The sequence below is a fragment of the Opisthocomus hoazin genome, chromosome 8 (genome assembly GCF_030867145.1).
Source record: "Opisthocomus hoazin isolate bOpiHoa1 chromosome 8, bOpiHoa1.hap1, whole genome shotgun sequence".
Classification (NCBI taxonomy): Eukaryota; Metazoa; Chordata; class Aves; order Opisthocomiformes; family Opisthocomidae; genus Opisthocomus; species Opisthocomus hoazin.
In genome coordinates, this window is record NC_134421.1 from 17,107,424 (window position 1) to 17,129,767 (window position 22,344).

The following is a 22,344-nucleotide window of genomic DNA, read 5'->3' on the forward strand; positions in this document are numbered from 1 at the left end:
GTTTGCCTGCTGATTGATCAAATGACCAAACAGTTCCTCAACCATCTCCAGTTTGGCTCAGTCACGCGAGTTTAAGAAGTCTTTCAGTTAATTCAGTCTAATGTCTAAATCAATAGTACAGAATACAGGACCAAAAAAAAGTTTAAAATACTGTAGGTCTACCAGTAAAAGGAGACTGAAGATGCTCCCAGCTTCAACAGCCTTTTTTTTTTTCCCCATCCCTTTATGAGACTTCACTGAAACAACTGGACAGCAGAGCGCAGTAGAGTTTAGTGCAGAATGTCGGTTCCAAATTCAACAGTAACAAAGACAGAGCCAAGGCTGGCACTGCTCTCCATACAGTTGTTCTGAATTAGGCTTTTTTTCAGAAATGAGATTCTTCGTTATCCCTTTGAAACCACAGGCTGGTAGGCAAGTATCTTTCAGCCAGATAGCAAGCAAGCATTTACTCCCTTCTTACGGGTAAAGCAACCACAAAAATCTTTCTATATTAGCAGGAATTGTTCCTTCATGCCACAGACCAGAAAATCCAAGATACGCCCAACTAAAGCTTCTAGAAGCCACGCAGATTTCATGTGAAGTGGCACAAGAACCCCTCTCCATTTGGGTAAAGCCATCAGCCCCTCAGCGTCCCACGAGGATTCTGACAACACGGATTTCAAACTGAGGCAGCTTATCAAGGGCCATGCTGACGATTCTGAATTTCTTACTAAAAACACCAAGAAGACATCAGACTCCCTTTCCACGGGATAACTCATTTCAGTCTGCAGAATATTTTCACTTAAATTGTCAGAATTGTGATTGCTTCTTTTTCTCTGGTGATGTCTACAGAGTCTTCCGTTAAATTTCATGTCATCTATCAAAGTGTAATTATAGCTCATTGTGCTTTTTCATTCTTATTTGTCCTACAAAAATCCCATTTGGACTGAAAAGCATCAAGCACCAAATGCACAGCATTTTTCTTGCATATAGATCCTCTCAATGCTTTTAAAAGAAGCAGTCAGTGTGAAGGTTTTTATTCTTGTTCAAAAGACGGCATTATCTGCAGAATTGCATTCCAATTTCATACTTAGAATTGACTCAATTGAGACCAAAAAAAGGTGCCATTTAACAATTCAGTAACATATTTCCTGTAGTACTTAATTCTTCTCCCAGACATTCTTGGTGCTAAACTACTGTGGAGTTTCTCAATACTTTAAATATAATACTGTTCTTCAGAACAATCCTGCTGCAACCTTAATGATAGACACAGCATGATTTATTTGGATTTTATGGCCCATTAAACAAAACTATGCAAAAAGTACATACACACTTACATTAACTGGGACAACAGTCAAGACCTTTGTGCTTTATGGTCAGGGAAGCATCTGGGAAGATCAGTGGAAAAACAATGACAGCACATTTTTGAGAAGGCATACCACTTCTGAAGCATACGGTATTGCTCCCCGTCTGCATGGAAACATGGTGTGAATTCACATATTCCCACAAGGAACGGGGTTACGGAACTTCATGTATTCCTGTGTAGCAAGTCCCTCTTCTTGAAGCAGCTTGAGGTACTCGGCTTGAAAAAGCAAGAGGATATGTTCCTCCTATCTAGCCAGTATCTGCATTCAAATTTTTCAAGATTCAAAATAGCTGGATTCAAGAAGGCAGCATGCCTACTCTCTGGTAAAGTACATTCTAGCAGTTCAGAAATCTCACCACCAGATATTTGGTGCAATATCCTAGCATTGTGCCACAAACATACTTGAAGTTAAAAGAAAACCATGTCAAAAATCTTGTTCTTTATGAATTATTTTAATGAACCAAACATGAAGTGACATAAACACAGGTCAAGGAAAATAACATGAGACCAGCCCCACTAGCTGCTGACACAAGGTAAAGATAGAAGAACAGCTGAGGATGATTTGAGGGAAAACAAGAAGGTAGAGGGAGAGACACTCATTCTTGACAAGAATGTCAACCAAATCATATCATAGTTAAAATTTCATCTCAAGTGTTTAAATAAGGTCTCTGCTTTGTTTCTTAACACAGTGAGTCCACAGAAGAGTAGCGAGTGAGCTGTCCCTGAATTCATGGCAACACGTCCTACAGAGTGTATTACAAATTTCTCCAAATAATGGAGACAGAAGTGGCTAAAAAGAAAGAGAAATAAAGAAAGTGAGGACCCTTTGTTACCCAGCCTGGTCTCAAAAATGGAATGTGTTTTCTAGACCCCATAATCTTTGGCATAGGTTTCTTTTTTAATGTCTGCGTGGATGCTTTAATCCCATGACTGTGAAAGTTGCAGCAGTCAGTTTCTCATACACTAGAAACATAAGTGCAGCAGTAAGGACTGTCTGCAGGAGCTTTGCTTCAAGGCCTTTGTAGAGTCCCACTAATCCAAAACGCCTAACGAGGAGAAAAAAAACAAGAAAACAAGTGTGAATAGCTTTCTATAAGTAAATCAGTACACTACAAAGAAAAATTACTATCACAAGTTAAGTTAAAGACAACTATAAGGATCTTCAATTCATTCTTGATTTCTTGAGTACCAGCTATGTTTAATAATATTTTAAAGAGAAAATTCTGCAGAAAGTTAAGTCTTTTGTGCAAGACACTTGCTTCTTTTCAAGATGAGAGGTGAATGAATTGGTAACCACAGATATCCTTCTGTGGTTATACCACTTCCTGTACAGATTTTTAGGAGAATTTGGTTTTGTGTACTTCTTCTTTAATACATTACAAAACCCAGGCTGATTCAAATGGCAAGTTTTAGGGGGGCAAAAAGAAACAAAAGTCAGATCCGGCAACATTTTCAACACATTGGTAATACTTAAATCTTTACATAATGTTAGGAAAAAACCAGAAAGCTCACCTCACTCTCTGTTGCAGAAGATAGAGAACATTTCTAAGACTGCCTAGAGTTCGGTTCTCTGGGTTCAGCCTGTGGCGTCCAAACTGAAAGAAAGGAAGAGCATTTTGTTGTACTGCTTCCCCATGGCGCTAGGCAGGAACCCAACACATTTGTAAAATCTGAAGCGCCTATCTTCAAACTCTTTCAAGATTTTCCAGGTTATACTAGGCATCAGTGGAGAACTGAGGCCAAAGCTCACACTACTGAACTTCACACAGCAAGTATTAAATGGTATGTGCTACAATAATTTGTTTTGGTTTTAAGATGGATTCTGAGAAAGCGTTACAGATATTTGGTCTCTTTCAGTTGCTCTGAAGAAAACAGTTTTCAGGGTCTCAGAAGCGTAATTTGCAGAGTCTTAGTAGGGATATGACATTCAAATCAAGTTCTCTCTGGCTAGCTCAGCTTTCATTTAACAAAGATTCAAAGCCTCAGACACGTGCAAACTATTATTACATTGAGACTACATAGCTGACCCTGGAATTTATCTGCCCAGCAATGGTCTTGGAGTCGAACATTTACATGTGAACTGCTGTGGAAGAATCCAAAATTGTTTGATCCACCTAACCGGCCCAAATAATACTTCTCTCTCACTCACTGCGTTTGTTTATCCCCAAGCTGTTTTTCAGTAGGCATGAGAGCTGCTGCTGTAATTTTATGTCTCCAAGCTGAACTAGCAATTTCAGCAACTCATTTTCTAGCATTTATTCATACTATTATCTGATACAGGTCGATAGTACTGTCAGCAAGCTGTAACTATGAATTACTAATATACAAGGGTTGACACACTCATATTCATAACAACACAGCCAAATAGCTTTTGAATTCTGCACTATGCTTCTGCTACAAGAAAGGTGAACTTCAACTGCCTGTGGATGAGTTTTTCCCAGAACTTCCTCAGGCAACTGCTACTTCTTAGGTATCAGAAATTACCATTGACAGCAGCTAGAGTATGCAAGCAGATCTAGGCAGTTCAGAAATTGCAAGAAAATGTCAGGATGACACAAGTCCCCTTCCTGCATGTTTTAAGAACTTGGATGGAAATAGCAGCACCAGAACACTACCGGAAATCTCCCTTTACTAGGTAAATATGTACTCACAATCTACAATCTTCTCATGAACAACCAGCTCATTTGATACTGATAAATCACTGTTGGAGATTACTGTCAGACTCAGACACACCCCCAAAAACCTACTAATTAGGTTCCAAGTTGCAATGTCAGCCTCTGTTCAGATTACTCATACATTTCCAAACTACACCAGGATTAGGTGTTAGGACTATTGTACTGCAAACACAGGTTCATCAAGGAACAAAAAAGTTAATTTCTCCCCAGGATGTCAATACTTCACTGATTACTGCACAAGATTTCCCAAAGGGACTAGCATTCTCTACACTACAGAAAAAAAGGCTTGCATTTTAAAGTGAACTTTTTCCCACAAAACCACCAAGAACATTAACAGTACTGCTATTTCTTCAGTGGCAAATTTAATTTATCCACTGTTCACTGACACATAGGCTAAAGAAGCACTTTCACTGCTTAACGAGTAACACCAGCGCCAGGTACTTTTAATGACTGAAAAGGAGACAGACATAGCAGATTGGCAAGGCTGGAAGGTGCTTACCACTATCAATTACACAGGGTAACTCTTCATTATATGGAAGCAAGAAGAGCGCTTTGCCAAGAAGTTGAAAGAAAAAGTGTAGAGACTTCATTACACAGAACGCTAGTAGCTTTCAAACAACAGTAAGTTTTTGAAAGTTTGAGGCTGGAAAGAAAAAAGTCTTGTACTTCTACTCTGATGACAGAACTATGATATGCAAGTTTTTATGAATTATATCAAGCTTTTATTAGCTTGTGTGTAAATCTGCTAAAATTGTTTCAGAAAACCCAAAACTATACAAAGTATATTTCGTGCAGAATGCTCTTTCTGAAAATACTAAACCTTTGTTCATAACTTTTTTTTTTTAAAACATCACAGTGTGAGTGACAAAAATTTCCTCAAATACAAAAATGCTAGGTTTAGATTAGAAAACACATTACAAAGTGCAAGTTTGAACTGGACAGCACAGGTATCACAGATGCACGTTTGTGCTGTTCTCACCAGAAGTGTTCAGGGTTTCTGACTATTGCTTCTTCCATAGAGCAAAGGGAAAGAAGTAACCCCTAGCAACTGCAGAACTGGAGACAGGGTCCTTGTATTCCCCAACGTCACAGGGAGAGGATGGACAGGCACAAAGAAGTGGCATATAGGCCACTTTACTTCACAGTGGGCCACTGTGAGAAGAATCCCACCGCCACCACCAGGACACAGCTGGTCAGCTGTGCTCTAGCAGAAAGGCCACTCATCATTGCTCAGGCAAGTGAGCAGTGAACTAGCTGACTTCAGCCGAGGCGAGCAGTGAGCAGCAGCTGGTTCGTACATCAAGCTGGCAGCACAACTTACCAGCGCCGCCCTTTTTTAAAGCGTGGCTCTGTCACCAAGAGACAGAAGAATTTTGTTCAAAAAGCCAAAAGGAGACAGATGAAACATGAAGTAATAGTCACAAGGTTGTCACATTTCTACAGCAACTATGGAAAGGAATAAGGGTTGAAGCTTTTATAATGATGCAGCCCTGTGAAAGCTGCACTGCTGTGCAATGCTAAAGTTAAAACAGAGCACTCCAACTTTCCTTCCAGTTCTCCTTCACACCACAAATTAAGAACAGACCATGTTGCAGCTTATCCAAACAAAGCTAAATTTGCTTAAATGTTTTTCTATATCTGTCACTTCAGTAAGAAAAGTCTGCGTTACTAGTTTAACTCCTGAGACGTGTCCAGGCTGTTAAAACAGGATCAGACATTGAATGAAGGCACTAGCTCAGCTCATCACCAAAAGTTATGAAAACTTCAGAAAAGATGACTGCTGACAAAACTACAATGTGGCTTGCACATCTACAATGCAGATGCCATTTTGTGCACCTTTACGGTGGTGAAGTAGAAAGCTGTGCAGACACAAATGTTTTGTGTAGCATCTTTTCAGGGCAGCAGCAACCACACAGTAAATGTATTCAGGTCCTGTTGGTTTGAAATACAGTACCAGACTATCTTTTTACAGACTACCAAAATACATTTAGTCCTCTCTAATTAGAGAGAGTAAAAAATAAAATAATCACAAGATTTGCATAAAAATCACTCTTTCCAGGTGAATAATCAACAAGAAAAATCCCCTATTAGACAAGTCTGAAAAGTGATACCCTTAGCATGGAAGGCTCAGATTCAAAAATTCAACTAATTCTCCACATTTATACAAGTTTTAGAACATATGTAATGGCTTTACCATACACGTAAGTTAGGGCTTCTCCTTACTTAGGAAAATAGCCTTATATTTCATGTGGAAACATTTATTAACATTTAAGTGTTATAAAAATCATCAAGAAATGTACAAAAATAGATCAAAAAGCACAGCAATTAAACTACGATATGCTTGCTCATGTATGGTCAGGTCTCTTCCCTTCCCCGCCCCTCCCCCCCAAGTTTCTCACTTCAATATTATAACAGTATTGGTACATGCTGAAGGTAGCAGCATTCCCCAGCATACATACAAATTGCAAGTAAGAAAAGGCAAGTGTTTCCATTACCACCACAATTAGTGTACAAGGCCAGGCAAGTGGTTCAAGATATTATTTATGAGGGAGCTCATCTTCCCCTGATGAATCACATTCCAGCCACTAACAAGGTCAGGCTGTCATCTGAATAAAACAAAACCTACCAATAAAACTTTTTTTGGATTACCCTAGGTCATCTGGAAACAAACTTGGTTTAGAAGATTTAATTTTGGCTTCCCGCTTGACACATTTTCTATTTATATTCAAAGTAGTAAATCTACATTTCTGTGGTGCCTAAAAGCAGTATGGTGCATCAGCTTCTGTGAGACCCTGTACCGATGCGTTATGTTGTCAATCCTACCAGCTACTGGAAACAAACGTGCACCAGTAATACCAAGTTCTATTGGAATCTGTCAGTACAGGATCAAAGAAAAGAGGCATCCTTATCAGTGACCTGCATTGTGCAAACGAGCTCCCAACATGATGGGTTCATTAATGCAAATAAAAACAAGCCGTAACAGGGCATGCATTACACAGAACAAGTCAGAGGCAGCTACCCTGAAATGAAATTATTACTTACCCGCAGAATTGACTGTACTGTCTGCAGAGGATAAGTGAGGGTGGTGGCAACTGCTTTGGCTATTGCACCAATCACAAAAGCATCCAAAGATGAGAGCTGTTCAACAGATACGGAACATATTACTTCTACATAGTACCAAAACAGCGAAGTTAGCCAGACGTGCTTAGGGATTCTGCACTGGTACCTGCTACTGGGTTATCAAACTATGTTTGGCATAGAGATTTCATGATGTCTCTGGGTCTTCTCATTTTAAAAAGTTAGTTATAATTCAACCGACTTACTTTCCCACAACTAAAGTTTATTTGTAACTTCTATCTGGTCAGAAGCTTTTGCATTTTGCACTTGCTCACTATAGCTAGGTTACTAAAACATAGTGGAGATAAAGCCATACAACTAGACCAATTTAAAGCACCAAGAGTAGATAGAAGGGAAGTACCATTTGAACATACCATCAATCCATAAGCATTTCAGCTTTTGCAACATTTAAGATAACAAGTCACATGACATTTGTGAAAAGGTGACAGTGAAAGACTCCTTGAAATCACTTTATAATCCTGAGATATATTAAAATTACTAAAATTTAAAAGAAACACAAGAAATAAATATAGCAATTAGCCATCAGGCAAGTAACAATGCAGAGGGAAGCTCAGCTCATCACTCAAAAAATGTATTATCCATAACGTAACTGTATAGACCCATCAGACACAAGCAGAGTGATATAGCTGCAGTATTGACTAAAGGTGGTAAAAAAACCCAAGCCTCAATTATGATGTGAAATCTCACATAAAAATAATTTCATTACGTCTAAAGGAAAAACAAGACGGCTTTGTAACATGTTGATACGATCTAACATTTTAATACAGCCAAATGCATTCTGAAGTCACAAATTAACAGCAAAGCACTGCAGCTTAAACATGTAATGTATTTTAGGATAATGTCATAATGTAACACAAATGCTTTTCAATCTGCTGGAACATAAAAAGAACATGAGTTCAGGTGAGCTGCTATATCTCATATAGAGAAACAAGAAAAAGAATAAAGCAGCAGACTATAAAGCAGGGACAGAAAAGTGATTCTACCTCTATTTAGAGAATCAGGGACATATGATTGCAACACTGTGTTCAATTCTAGTGTCCATCCTTGGAAAAAGTATATTGAAAAACTGATGGCTTCAGGAAAAAAAAGTGTTATTAAAATGACAATATCCAGAACAAATCTGTGATATTTCAAAGACTCAATATACTTGATTTACTGGAGAAAGAGTTAAGAGGTGACTTCAAAACAGTCTGTACGTAAATACTTATAAAGCAGATATATTAAAATTAAAATTTCTACTTGATAAATCAAGACCTATGAACAAATCTAAACAAATGTGGACAGGAGGAGCAGTTTTGTTTTTAGAGGAAGAAGAATTCATCACAAGAATATCTTCCCCAGGAACATGAAAGATTCATGTCTCAATTCATAATGATGGATCTTTTTCAGAAGATACACTAACTAAAAACAACCCTCAAAAATACAAGAATCAAAACCAAACCTACATTTCTGAATTTGCTAAAGTAACACATGTCAAAGAATGTCTTATAACAGAAAAAGTCCATCACCTGGCCTCAAAATACACTCACTTGCAGCTGCTTTTTCAACAGCTTCCGTTTAAAGCCTTCATAAAACATGAACTGTATAGCAGGATTGAAGACCAACAGCAAAGAGGGGAAAGTACCGTTCCATAAAGCCAAGACTCCTTCATCTCGTATTATCTGATGAAAGGCATCTGAGAAGAAAGGTTGGGAAAAAAAAAGTTGTTAAAATCTGGAGTACAAAATTCTGACCGTAGAAGATGAGAAAAGTTACACAGAAAGCCTAATATTCAAAGTGTATAAAAAGCCACTGCCGTCTTTCTACGCTACTTTTTTTTTATCTTCCACTCTAATCTGGAAGTTAACAGAAAAATAGTGACAAAAGAAGTTCTTGCTCACACCACCACTAACAAACAAAAGCTTATCATCTGCACAGACACCCTGCTCTTTTTAGTACAAGCTCAGCATCAGCATTAAGGTCTTCTAGACCTTGTTCAAAACGACAACAATATTGATCTACTTATTTATTTTTAAAAGGAAGACACTCTGAACATGTGGGTGATTAAGAGATTAAGGTGAGTGAAGTTTAATTTGCAGATTGTCTGTCCAAATTCAGACTCCCAGCTATCACCTCACTATGACTGCAGGATTTGTTATAATAAAGATATCTGCCTTTGCAAGAGGTATTTTAGTTACAGGTGTGCTTACTACAAACTCTTAATTACCATCAGATGTGGCCAAGTCCAGTTTCCCATAAAACTCAACGACTGCAAAGTGACAGCAAAGCACAGAGATTCCAAGCTGAATTCCACTATATGAATACAAGTCTTAACTTCAGAGTCCTCAATTTAATTTTCATTTAATGACCTTCTCTTTGGTTGAAGACAACAACAGGTGCTTACCTATTATGCCTTTATAATTGGTTGGTACAATGTCTTCATTTCTAAATTTTGCTCCCTGCAGCTTCAGACGTGTGTTTACTACCCAAAGAGGAGTGGTCAACAGGACATTCACTACACCTAATACAAAACACAGCACAAAGATAATCAGCCAGAACCAGAAGATTTCAATGTTTTCTTATCCCCTTTTACCCCAGTTCACATACTACTGAAATAACTAGTAAGAAGAGGGAAAAAAACTAACACAGCATAACAGCAAATGTAAACTTGTAATTTGTAACAAGCTACTTCAGGTATTCCCTCTACAGCTCCACCATGAATTAGTTGTCAGCAGACTGCTTGCAGTGGGAAGACATTTCTTCTACTCCTCCCCAAAATTAAAAAAAAAAGCAACCAAACAATAAAACACATCAAATATGAACACACTGAAGGAATCTCAAATGAACTTGTTACTTTGCTGCATACTAGACCACACTGGAGCACAAGATGCTCTACCTTTTCATGCCCTACTTCACTCCGTGATGACTTGCTTCCTGCTTACTTTCAGAAAGAAACAGTGATAAGGTTGGAAGGATTATTTTAGGAGGAAAGATCAAAACAGATGAATGCATGCAGCTTGATTACCAGAACAGAGCTGCTCCTACACTGCCAAAAGACTGAGAATATCGACTTTCTAGAGTTGCTAAGTACACTTAAGGTGGATAACACAGGATTCTGCAAACATTTTAAGTGAGACTTAGGACTGGCAAGAGATTACACACAGTAACAAACCCCAACAGAAAAGTTTGAAAGTTGAGTATCAGCAAGTAGGATGGGGGAGGAGAAATGGGCAAACAGACATCAGGCTGCAGCAAAGAGGTATTGCGAAGCACAGTTCTAAACTAACTGGGAGAAGGATTCAGCAACATTACTTCTGCAATCACCTGGTACAGGTCTTTCCTATTCAGTAATGACCAAGGCAGTTACTTTGAACTAAGTACCTAAAAACAAGCTTCATATCTTTCTTATTAATATTTCTGCATCCCAGAAATTAGCAATTGCTTCTGCACTGGTTGCTTTGGTAGGAGTCTGAGTGACAGACTGAATTATTCCATTATATTGAGGTAGACACAGTTTATCACTAAATAGCAATTATCTATACTAAATATCACTATCAATAACAGTAAATGTGAAAAAGGGGAAACTTTACTACCTACTTTTGGGGTTTTTTTTCTTTTCCTTTAAGGGGGTTCAGAAAAGCAGAATATAACAATTGTATTTCACTATCATTCATAAGGACTACAATCAGCTCTCATAAAAGTTTTGAGCAAAATGAAGCACTAGAAAAGGCAAGCCACATTAACCTCTCTTCACCAAAGTCAATGTGATTACATTATGGAGCAACACATTAGAGCACAATATACTTGTAATTTTTCACCCAGACTCAGTTAAGGTCATAAAACTTTATTTTCCAGACTAGAAAGGCAATTTTTAAAATATATTTTTCCAATCTGTATTTGCTACCAGTAGGAGGAATGAGATATGAGTAAGGAGAATTAGTAAATACCTCAAATGGAATTTTTCAACTTACACCAGATATTATTCTATTATAAATATACAGAATACAGACATTGAAGAGCTTTTACCCTGATTCCTGCACCCTTTGTTGCAGAATGTAATTACAAGAAAGTTCCCCCAGTGATAGAGCCAACTTAAGAATTTCTTTCTTCACTTTCCCCCAACTATTCAGCCGTTCATTATGCCTACACACTGAAAGTACAAGAAACTAGCAGAAAGTGAACAAACACACACACACACCCTCCCCAATAATCACAGGCCTTTTTTTGTAGGTTTTTAAAAATCAGCTGGTCTCAGTGTGGCTGCATGAGCAATTGTTCCTGCAGAATAGCACACGCAGTGGTAATTTTTCAGACTGATTTGCTAGAACAGCCAATAGTGTCATCCCTTCAAAGAAATCACTGTAGCATTCACATGACGAAAGAATGAAAAAGAACACAAAGTTCCCACTGTACTTGCATATATCTAGGGACTTACTGTCACTTTCAGATGACAACCTAAAAAGAAGTCTGACAACTGGCACCAAAATCCTTACATTAAATGCTCTCACTTATCCTAATCAAAAAATATTTCACAATTGGCATATATCTTTCCCTCTGAAAAAACTATCACCTCTCCCTGCCACTTGTCTTCATCATCTAAAAGATCATGGTTAGATACCATGGTAAACAACACACCAGGCACAAATAAAATCCCAGACTGCAACAGCACTGTGCTGTGTGCCAGAATTCACAACAGGAACAGTTTATCCATGGGAGTCATAAGCACTCAGTGTGACCTCCAGTGGACTTAATAAAGAAAAACATTAGACAGAATATATTAAAATACATTTCTGATGAAATTGAGATTTTTAAGTATTACCTGCAACAACCCCAAGAACCAAGTCTTTTCCAGTGGTTGAATGCTGACCTTTGACCCAGAGAGCTTTAAGACTATTAAATGTATAAAAATAAACAAAATTGGAGCAGCAAAGGCTGGAGATAACAGGGAACCATCCTCGATATGGTGCCAACCTAATGGAAAGGAAAAAGCCATTGTAAGGATCAGTGAAGTATTCATAGGATCTGGTTGATTTTACATGTTGGTGGAAGCCCAGAGATATAAGACTGTATACTACACACAATATTAACTAGATATGTCTTTGTCATTAAGGGTAACAAAAAATACTAAATTCTTGACTGTACCATAAAAAAAGCACTTATAAATATAAATTATAGTAATCAGGAATACTTCAACTGAAAAGGAGCTGTAGAGGTACAATATATCCAGCAGATGAATACATGTTTGAAGTACGTATGCTACCGTACAGACTGCTACGGTCAGTTCAAACCATATACTAAAACATACCAAGGCATGAGAATTCTCCTCTGTGTTGAGAAACGGAGTTATCAGTCCAATACAAAAGAGAACACCTCAGTAAAGAGATGCTCACATCTCCAAGGAAACAAAGCAATGCTTAACATAGCTGGAAAAAAATTAACAAAACTACTCCTTCAATACAAAATAAAAAAAAAAAAATCTATAGTGTGTCTGGGTTCTTACATAAAATTTAGATGGAAGACTAGTTACTGAAATCAATATACTCCACCACAGACAGTTCTCCAAAGGATGCAGTCATGAGAGATGCAGGTGGCAGGAATTTCTAATAAATGCCTTGCATAAAGTCTACAGCAAACCAATCAGGTAAGTGAGAAAAAGACACTACCTATTTAAATTTAACTAGATTAATCACACATGAAAAACTGAATATCCCCTTATCCCTTTATTATCAAAACCAGGACAGATTCAGAGCTATCTTATTTTCCAGGTGTTGTGAATAATTGTCATTGTTTGTGTATCATTAAATCAATCTTGACTTAAGAATGATTTCATAACAGCTGACTAATAAAGCTTCCTTCTCTGACAGGCCTGATAAGCCTGTAAAACAGGGACACCTCAGAAAACTGCCCTACATCCCCAGCATGTTCTATAATACATCCGAAAAAAAAAAATTATATGCACCTTCACTGAAGTTGCACAGGATAAATAAAGAACAAGTACCACGTTAAGAGCACATGAGAAATCTCCTCAATGACCAGCAGTAATCACAGAGGCTCTTTAGAATTCATGATCTTGGGAATACAGAGAATATGTCTCCCCAGGAAGGAGATGACAAAAGATGCAAGGCTGGTAAACACAGCACCGAACTGTTCTTATGATGTAAATGCTAGTTTCTCATCTTGGATGCACCAAGTGCTTCTCACTCCCACGTAGCTGAAGATACACCACGTTATTAGGACTGTTTCTGAAGTTACAGGCTTAGCTAACCATACAGTTACAATTACAAATTAACTGGCTATACTGTTACTCAGGAGTAGAGGTAAAATTATTTTTGCACAACCTGTCTCTTCTGTACTGGAAAAGAAAGGGACAAACACCCTGTGGGGACCATGTCCGCTGAGAGTGTGAGTTTGGTTTTGCTTAATTTATTAAGAACTTCTGATTATTATTTGCAAAGGAAACATCTTGCAGTATAAAACATGAAACTGTAACAACAACATAAGTTTATTTTAATGATTTGTCAGTGCTAGCACCTGTAATTCACATACAAATACTTCTGCACACAAACAGAACCTAAGTTTGTGATCCAGACCACAACCTTGAGAAGAACTCAGTGTACACCAGCGAACACCTTTCACATCACCTAGAAAAGGAAGAAGGCACAGGAAAGCAAAGCTGTTTCATAAACTCCTACAGAAAGTCCATTAGCTAGACCTATTTGTTTCATGTTACATCTAGATGAGAAAGCCAGTCTCACAACAGTGTAATATGAGACAAGACTCTACAAACCAATGCAAACAAGACATCTCTGATCTCCCACCACAGAATTTGGATTTGGGGGGGAGGGGGGGGGGGGTGGTTTTGTTTGGTATTGTTTTGGGTTTTTTTTTCAGACATCTGTAAAACTAGAATCATTGCTTAGCCATGCCTTGCCAATACCTTTGGAAGAAACAATGTTTACCTCTTGCCAGAATTACTGATTTTTCTGTCTGGCAGGAAAAGTAGGATGACCACTTGTGCAGTCTCTCCATTTCAGTTAACTTCTTAATTTTTTTTTTTTTTTTAAAAACTTTTTCTTTCTTTTTTAAGTCGACATTTAGTTGACACCCTCATGTAACAAATGTAATGCAGGAATGTGAACAAAAGAGATCACCAACTGACTGAGAAGTACTCATGCACACAACTGCCAACTGCTCATGTTCAAAGGCAGGAAAACATTGGCCAAGCTAAACTTTTGTCAGCTTCAATGTCCTAGAAGCTCTGGTCTACGCAAGAGTTCCAGGGATTTGCTTTGGAAAATACTCGTAACAAGGACACACATACAACTGCTTTTCCCAGCAGTTCAGCTCAGACTGCGTGGCAAATAAAGCACAACATTGCTGAAAATTAACTCCTTTTAGATAGATCTTCAGTCTCATCAGCATAAAGAGTTTATTCCCACTTGTTGTTTATTCCCACATGCTTAGGAGGAGAAAAAAACGTCCAAGTGGGAAACAGGTCTCAATTCTCCTGTTGAAAGTGGCTCAACTGCCCAGGAGTTTCGTCTTCGTTATGAGAAATGGACACACCCAGGAATCCAGGCAGACGAAGCTGGTTTATCAGGTACATGAAGGTACGTTTGCGTACAAACCTGCATTTCTGAGGGGGCACAGCTATCTCCCTAATGGAGGCACAGTTACATGACTGAACAGCTCGATTGCATAAGGTGCTCAACAAAGCTACTTTGAATTAGCTCAAGATGAACACATAAGATTACATGAGTCATATCACACTTATATGAAAACATTTTAATTCAAAATAAAACTCTGTCCACATGGGCTAACTATTCCACTTTAACAGCAAATTCAAATTAGTTTCAGAGCTTGCCTACATGAAGACAAGAGGAAAATTAGTATCTACTCACAGGCCTTCTTCTTTGATTATTTCCAGTAGGACTGCCGGTGTTGTCTTAGACTTCCGCTTCTCATCAACTGGAAAACAGAAGAACCAAACTTTTAGATTATTCTGATTTTTAGCACTCATTTTTCAACACTTTATCCTTCCTATTCTGAGCACGGAATCACAGAATGGTTTGAGCTGGAAGGGATGTTATAGATCATCCAGTTCCACCTCCCCTGCCATGGGCAGGGACACCTTGCACTAGACCAGGTTGCTCAAAGCCCCCTCCAGCCTGTCCTTGAACGCTTCCACGAAGGGGGCAGCCACAGCTTCTCTGGGCAACCTGTTCCAGCGCCTCACCACCCTCACGGTAAAGAATTTCTTCCTTATATCTAAACCTACCCTCTTTCAGTTTAAAGCCATTACTCCTCCTCCTATTACTCCATGTCCTCGTAAAAAGTCCCTCTCCAGCTTTCTTGTAGGCCCCTTCAGGTACCGGAATGCTGCTCTAAGGTCTCCCTGGAACCTTCTCCAGGCTGAACAACCCCAACTCTCTCAGCCTTTCCTCACAGGAGAGGTGTTCCAGCTCTCTGACCGTTTTTGTGGCCCTCCTCTGGACCCGCCTCAACAGATCCATGTCCTTCCTGTGCTGAGGCCTCCAGAGTTGGATGCAGGACTCCAGGTGGGGCCTCACCAGAGCAGAGCAGAGGGGCAGAATCACTTCCCTCGCCCTGCTGGCCACGCTTCTCTTGATGCGGCCCAGGACACAGTTGGTCTTCTGGGCTGCGAGCGCACGCTGCCGGGTTATGTTGAGCTTCTTATCAACCAACACCCCCAAGTCCTTGTCCCCAGGGCTGCTCTCAAACCATTCTCCACCCAGCCTGTATTTGTGCTTGGGTTTGCCTCGACCCATGTGCAGGACCTTGCACTTGGCCTGGTTCATCTTCATGAGGTTCGCATAGGCCCACCTCTCAAGCCTGTCAAGGTTCCTCTGGATGGTGTCCCATCCCTCCAGCGTGTCAACTGCACCACGCAGCCTGGTGTCATAGGCAAACTTGCTGAGGGTGCCCTCAATCCCACTGTCCATGTCGCCCACGAAGATGTTAAACAGCAACAATCCCAACACTGACCCCTGAGGAACACCACTCGTCACTGGTCTCCACTTGGACCAGAAGAGTACATTTCTTCTTCCTCAAAGCATAGACGTTCCCTACTTCTGCAGCAATTCCAGAAAGCATCTCTATATTGTCATTTGCTAGGTAAGGCTACTTCCTTTTTCATTCTTCCCCAGACTAGCAGGTTCTGTCGGGCACCAGAGTAGCCACAGTTACCAACTCCTAACCTGATAGCTGTGACATGAACTGAAGGTAGGTTTACCTTAGGTAAGAGACTAGAACTGGGCCTGCCTAACTGCTCTCAGAATTGTACCTTGGACTCCAGACTAGTTCCACTAGCAGAGCAATCTCTTACAGTTAATCTGCAAACAGCTAAGCCTTAGCAAAACACTGTTTCTTGCTGCATTGAAAGCTGCTCAACAGCGATATGGTGCTAATTTCTCAACCACGTATTTTTGACGACCTGGCTGATGATCTCCATCTAGTTCTTAGTAATGCTTTAGTCACAGTGCTAAAATGCTTGGCGATTCTGTGACTTTTGATTGGGAGACAGAGCATTACAACCACAAAGTTTATACTCGACATTCCTACTCTGTCCTAACCTTGACTTTTCCCATTAAACCATTCTCAGGAATAACTGTAGCCTAGTTTTTCACAGTACTGCCCCTGCGTTTTGAAGTGTTCTCAGCAGCCAAAAGCAGCAACAAACGAACATAATCCTGTGTAATCTCACATCTTTATTTTTCTTTTTGGTCTTAGATAACCATTTAAAAGCCATGCCTGGCCACACATCACACAGCCTTTTCAGCTAATTAAAAGGTTGACCAATACTTTCATAAGGCAGAATTACCCTTCACCTGGAAAAATGGTGTTAGTGATTAAATGGTGCTAGTGTTACGCAGGTAAGATTCCTGCTCAGGCAAGACAGGTCCCCCTACAACCACCCTTACAAGTGCCCAAGCCAAGATGAACAGAAACACCATTGTACAAAGAAACTGGAGATTGACACTTACCCTGAAGTCGAAGCCTAGCTGTATCCAACGGAAAAAACACAGTCATTGCAGTCATACTGCCCTGAAAAACAAAACAGACTGGCTATAAAATGTATCAGTTGCTTGTACAGAAGATGCCTGCCAGACTTCGCAGCCCTTCACTTCTCATCCAGAAAACAGTGTAGTGAGCAAGTTTAAAAAGGGGATAAACTCCATACATAACAAAGTCTTTTTGAAGTATTTTTTGGTCCTGCACTTACAAAACAAGTTTTTTCTCTTGCATTAGATCAACCTAAAACTAAAAACATTAGAAATTTTTTGCCCAAAGAGAAAGTTTTTGAAGTCTAAGAGCTGATAAAGTGGGTATCAGGAGACAAACATACTGTACTTTCTCTGCCTCCCATTAGCCTCAGTATCCAATCTTTTGTCTAAAAAAAAAAAATGGCACAAGCAACCGTTGTGTTACAATAACCCTGCTTTCACTTTAGAAAAAAGAAACAGGAACTTCTGTTCATTAAAAACTGATAATACAAGTTTTTCCCTACTTAATCCAGCATTGTACCAAATTCCAATGTAGGCAATAAAGATCTGCCTACCAAGACACCCCGTGGCATGAATTACATAGGATGAATTAAATCACGACCTAGACATCACCAGATTCACTTCCTGTGAATCCAACACTCTCTCTTCACTTCCTGTGCCATCCAACCGTTAAAGCCTCTAAACAGAAAAGCCAGCAGCCACTCTCCTTTACAACACGGTTAAATACAGTCATTTGCAAATGCTCTTATCTTCCACGCAGGCAGCTGTTCCCTCTCCCTCCACCACCATTCAGCTTCTTCATTCTTTGAATGAATTAATCTCTAGCATTAATATTGCACAGCTTTTGGAAAAGATACCTAACTCAGTAAGATCCTGGCATGGTGTAACCTGTTAACACTCTACGGCAGTATTAAATGCATTTAGTGGCTGCTAAAGCCATGGCACTCTTCCATTAGTAACCACGCGAACCGTTTAAATGGTGGGAAGGTCTGGGATACCGCAAGTCACACAAGCACTGTGTTTAAAGCACACCACACAGTCCAACTTGAACTTTATTCTAGAGCTATGTTATGCCATACATTCAGGCAAGCTTTGCCACTGGAAACACTCTAGCTCCTGATCAGACTGCTTGGACCTATCTCTACAACCAGCAACAGAGGATTATTTTTCAGGTGGTGTTTCCTCACTAAGACAACTCTCAGTTGAAGCCTTAACAAAACTTAAGTTTGTCCAGTTTTCATAACACCAAGTAGCAGATGAAATGAAACACTTTGCCATAATTACCTGGTTATTTTAACCCATTTAGTTTGGGCTCTAGCCAGAAAGGTTGGTTCTGCTCTCCCATGTGTTCTCCTCTTGCCCTGTGTCTGCTCATTCTCAGTGACTGCTGTGTACACATCTGGACAGCAAGTAGGATTTACGAACCCAACCTGATTAAAAATTTACAAAAAATTAATTTCAGCGAGAAGGCCAGTACTAGCACAAAAGTGCCAGAAAGAGCCAAAATATACCTCCTGCTGACAGCTGCATTACAGCAGCTCTGAAGCCGACCTCAAAACACAGTTACACAGATCTGTGCACAAAACAGTCACAAGGCTGCACAGTCACTACAAGTTCCAGCCTTTCCCTGTTCAATTTATCCTGCTTCCATCCTCCCGAAGTGAGATTTATCCTGAATCCTGCTCTCAGTGCAATCCACCATACAGCAACACAAACACTTGCACTCACAAGCAGAAAATGGAAATGGGAAAATAGCTGGGGTAGTGGCACACAGAACAAAGGCGTGGACAGAAGGTACAGCATGGAATATTTCAGTTGGACCTGCAATGATCATCTAGTCCAAATGCTTGACCACTTCAGGGCTGACCAAAAGATTAAGGGCATTGTCCAAATGCCTCTTAAACATTGACAGGCCTGGGGCATCCAACACATCTCTAGGAAGTCTGTTCCAGTGTTCGACCACCCTCTCAGTGAAGAAATGCTTCCTAAGGTCCAGACTAAACCTCCCCTGGTGCAACTTTGAACAATTCCCATGTGATGAGCCTTACAGGCTTCTTAAAATTGGCTTAAAAGATATATGAAGTTATAGCTCAACAAAATGTCATGAGATAACTCAGCTGATCTAACAGATTACTGCCAATAAAAGATAATGTGCACCCTCACCCCTCCTTTTGCTAAATTGAGGAAAATAAACTCAGAAAAGCAGAGTTACTTTTCTCCTAGGTTTATAAATGGAAGAACTCAACTACACGGCGAGGAGAATGTCAGAAGCATCCCATGAAGGAGGCAGGATTTCATGGCAAGAAGAGAAAGGAGAAGGACGAGCCCTATCCCCAGCAACAAAAACTCCTGAGATGGGCTCAGATTCCTTACTGTATCACACTTCAGCGCGGCAGGGAAAGTAACCCACGTTACTGATTGCAGGAATGTATGCTGAAATGTATGACCCTGTACTGCCGAAAGGGCGAGGCTTCACTGTCTGCCTTCCTACCACCTCCCTGTCGGTGCCGAATCCCAGCAGCTTGCCAAATCAAGTCATGCTGTTGCTGAATAATCACTAGGACAGGTACAAACTGGCTTAAGCAATCCCAGCTCTTGGTCAACTGTGTTTGCATCGCTGCCTCTTTCATTCTGGTGGCATAACATTTTGGACACCTACACGCTAATGTAGACAAGGAAACTCATCTGGCTGAAAAAGAAATTTTTCCACTGGGCTACTTCTTCAGTCGGATCAGTTCCCTGATCAGCTGCAGCACCACACAAACAACTGTGCAGTAGCCAAGAAGTGGCACTAAGTGGTCAGAACAAGTGGCCTGAAGTGACTCTGCTGCCACGAAGAGGCAGCCTAAAGTTTGGTTTTCTAAAAAATAATAACGATAAAAAATTAAAAAGTTGTCAGCCAACATTCAGTGCCAAACAAATCAGCTTGATTGCTGTCATAAAACTCCTATAAAATTCTCATTCCTATTTCATTTGGAAGAGGAAGGTTACTTTATAGCTATATGCAGAGTTAAAGGATACTTAAAGTCATTCAAAGTTCACAAGAAATCAAGTACTGATTTTTTTGCTGCTCACGAAACTATTCCTCTGTCTCAGGTTTGACTAGGTAGCCTAGCAGATATATTAACTTTCACCATATTAGAATAGAAACAAAAATTATCATGTTGTGATCTGACATGTTCTTCTGACTCATTACCTCAGCACAGTTTTGTGGGTTGCTTTTTCTTTTTTATTTTTAAATTCTTACGCCAGATCTGCACACCAGTGTGCTTTATAATAACTTATAAACAAATGGTGAGACAATATCAGAACAGTCAGTACCCATGTCAAAGATCTTGCCAAAACAGTAAACAGAAATATCTAAATGGATGAGTATATCTTTACTACAACAAAAACAAACAAACAAAAAAATCAAGGTTTCCAACAAAAGGCGTAAGAAAAAGCCACCTCATTTCAAGAAAAAATCTTGTTCCAGAACTTTAAATTATATATGAATATTAGTGACAGAAAGTGGAAGTCATAAAGGTACAGAAGTCCAACAGCTGCAAAAAGTTCTGTCTTCCTTCACAGCAACATCACTGCAGCAGAGATATAAGCATCTTTAAACAGATGAAACAGGGAATTTCTACTAACTTTATTAATACCACCAAGGGACGTAAGATACCATTTTATCACGCGTTTTAAGTTTATGGCTGGATTTATAAGTTTGATTCATACCCCTGAACTTTGTTCAGGAGCACAGCCTGATTATAGCGATCAGTGTATGAGAGTGAGCACCTAACAGTGAGGGCCAGGTAGTATCACCGACTTCTGTACAAGCCAGCATAAGGAGAGCAAGTAGGATTTCAATAACGAGATCATTCGAGAGAGTTCCATTTCTTGAAAGTGGAAACAAAATTCCTCTTGCCTTTGATGCTTAAATAAGCACACTTAAAACACTTTAAAGAGCAGACAACAATCCCATGTTTATTTATGATAAAGTCAAAACAATCTTTAGAGTCTTTTTTTCTTTTTAGAATCAGCCTTTATTGTTCAATAACATTTAGTGACTTTCATCCCCTATAAGACATTGCGAGTTATTTTAAGGACTCAAATTAGAACAGGAAGTTTTGCCAGAACAGTTGATCAGCAACTGCTAAGATACATATTTTGGTGTTCTTGCCAGTCTGGAATAACCCAGGAGTAAAGCTGCATCAGCTTGCTGGAAATCCATCAATACGTCTGGTCTAACACGCTACGCTGTGCTAGAATTCTTAATCTATTGAAGTACAAGACTGATTTGTTATTTACAGAGCCAGCACTCATTCATTCAGCGGCTGGGCATACTAGGGAATCTACAGAATCTACACAATACTTTTTAATTTACAAGTGTCTTATGAAAAGTTTAGGTCAGTAAGCTGTAGGGGCCTCCTCTAACTGCACTGCACTTGCTTCAAGTTTGGATTAACACCTCTGCCTTGCCTTGCCTCGCCCTTTGCGACTTCTATTTATTTATGAAACAATGGCAGAATGGGGATGCTTAGTACAACTCTGATACTGCACAGTTGAAGTGCTGTCCCTCCACTTTTACTTCTGGAAGGCTGAAAATTTTCATAATTAATTCAACGCCCAACTTCAGACGCTCACACGCTCACCACCTCCGAAGAGCCGGCCTCAAGACTTCTCAAATCCCCCCATCCAAAACCAGCGAGGCACAAAACGAGGGAGGGCTGTGCAAGACTCGGGCGTCAGGGGGTCCTCACCCTCTCCTCCGGACCGAGCAGGGCCTGGGCACGGCCGCGCAGGGGTCACGCCTCGGCACCCCCCGCCCGGGCACCCCAGCGCTGCGGGGCCCACTCCGGGCTCCCCACCTCCGCCGCCCCTCAGCCACACAAAGGCCTACAGCGGCCCGCGACCTCCTCGGCGCCCCCCGCCAGGCTGCCACAGCCGCTCCGCCCGCCCGACCCCTCCGGCCCTCGCTCCCTCCCTCCCCCCCCCCCCCACAGCCGGCGCCGCCCGCAACGCGAGCCCCAACCCGCTCCGCTCACCACTGCCCCGGACACGGCGTGCACCAGGCTCTCGTAGGAAGCGACGGACGACATCGCCACGGCTCCCGGGCGCTCCGCCACCGCCCGACCCCTCTCCACCGCCGAGACCCAGGCTGCCAATGGCCGCCCGCCCGCCCTCCCGCCGCCAGCGGCCC

General features: G+C 40.5%; 1 protein-coding gene across 1 annotated transcript; it reads right to left on the minus strand.

Moving 5' to 3' along the window:
- Nucleotides 1-1,240: 1,240 nt before the first annotated feature.
- On the minus strand, nucleotides 1,241-22,311 carry SLC25A17 (solute carrier family 25 member 17). The gene is made up of 9 exons (XM_075428240.1): nucleotides 22,190-22,311; nucleotides 17,142-17,202; nucleotides 15,039-15,105; nucleotides 11,957-12,108; nucleotides 9,542-9,658; nucleotides 8,688-8,833; nucleotides 7,063-7,158; nucleotides 2,858-2,940; nucleotides 1,241-2,391 (listed from the first exon to the last, which is right to left on the minus strand). The coding sequence occupies exons 1-9, from the start codon at nucleotides 22,241-22,243 to the stop codon at nucleotides 2,244-2,246; spliced, it is 924 nt and encodes a 307-aa protein (XP_075284355.1). The 5' UTR covers nucleotides 22,244-22,311; the 3' UTR covers nucleotides 1,241-2,243.
- Between the last annotated feature and the right edge of the window lie 33 nt (nucleotides 22,312-22,344).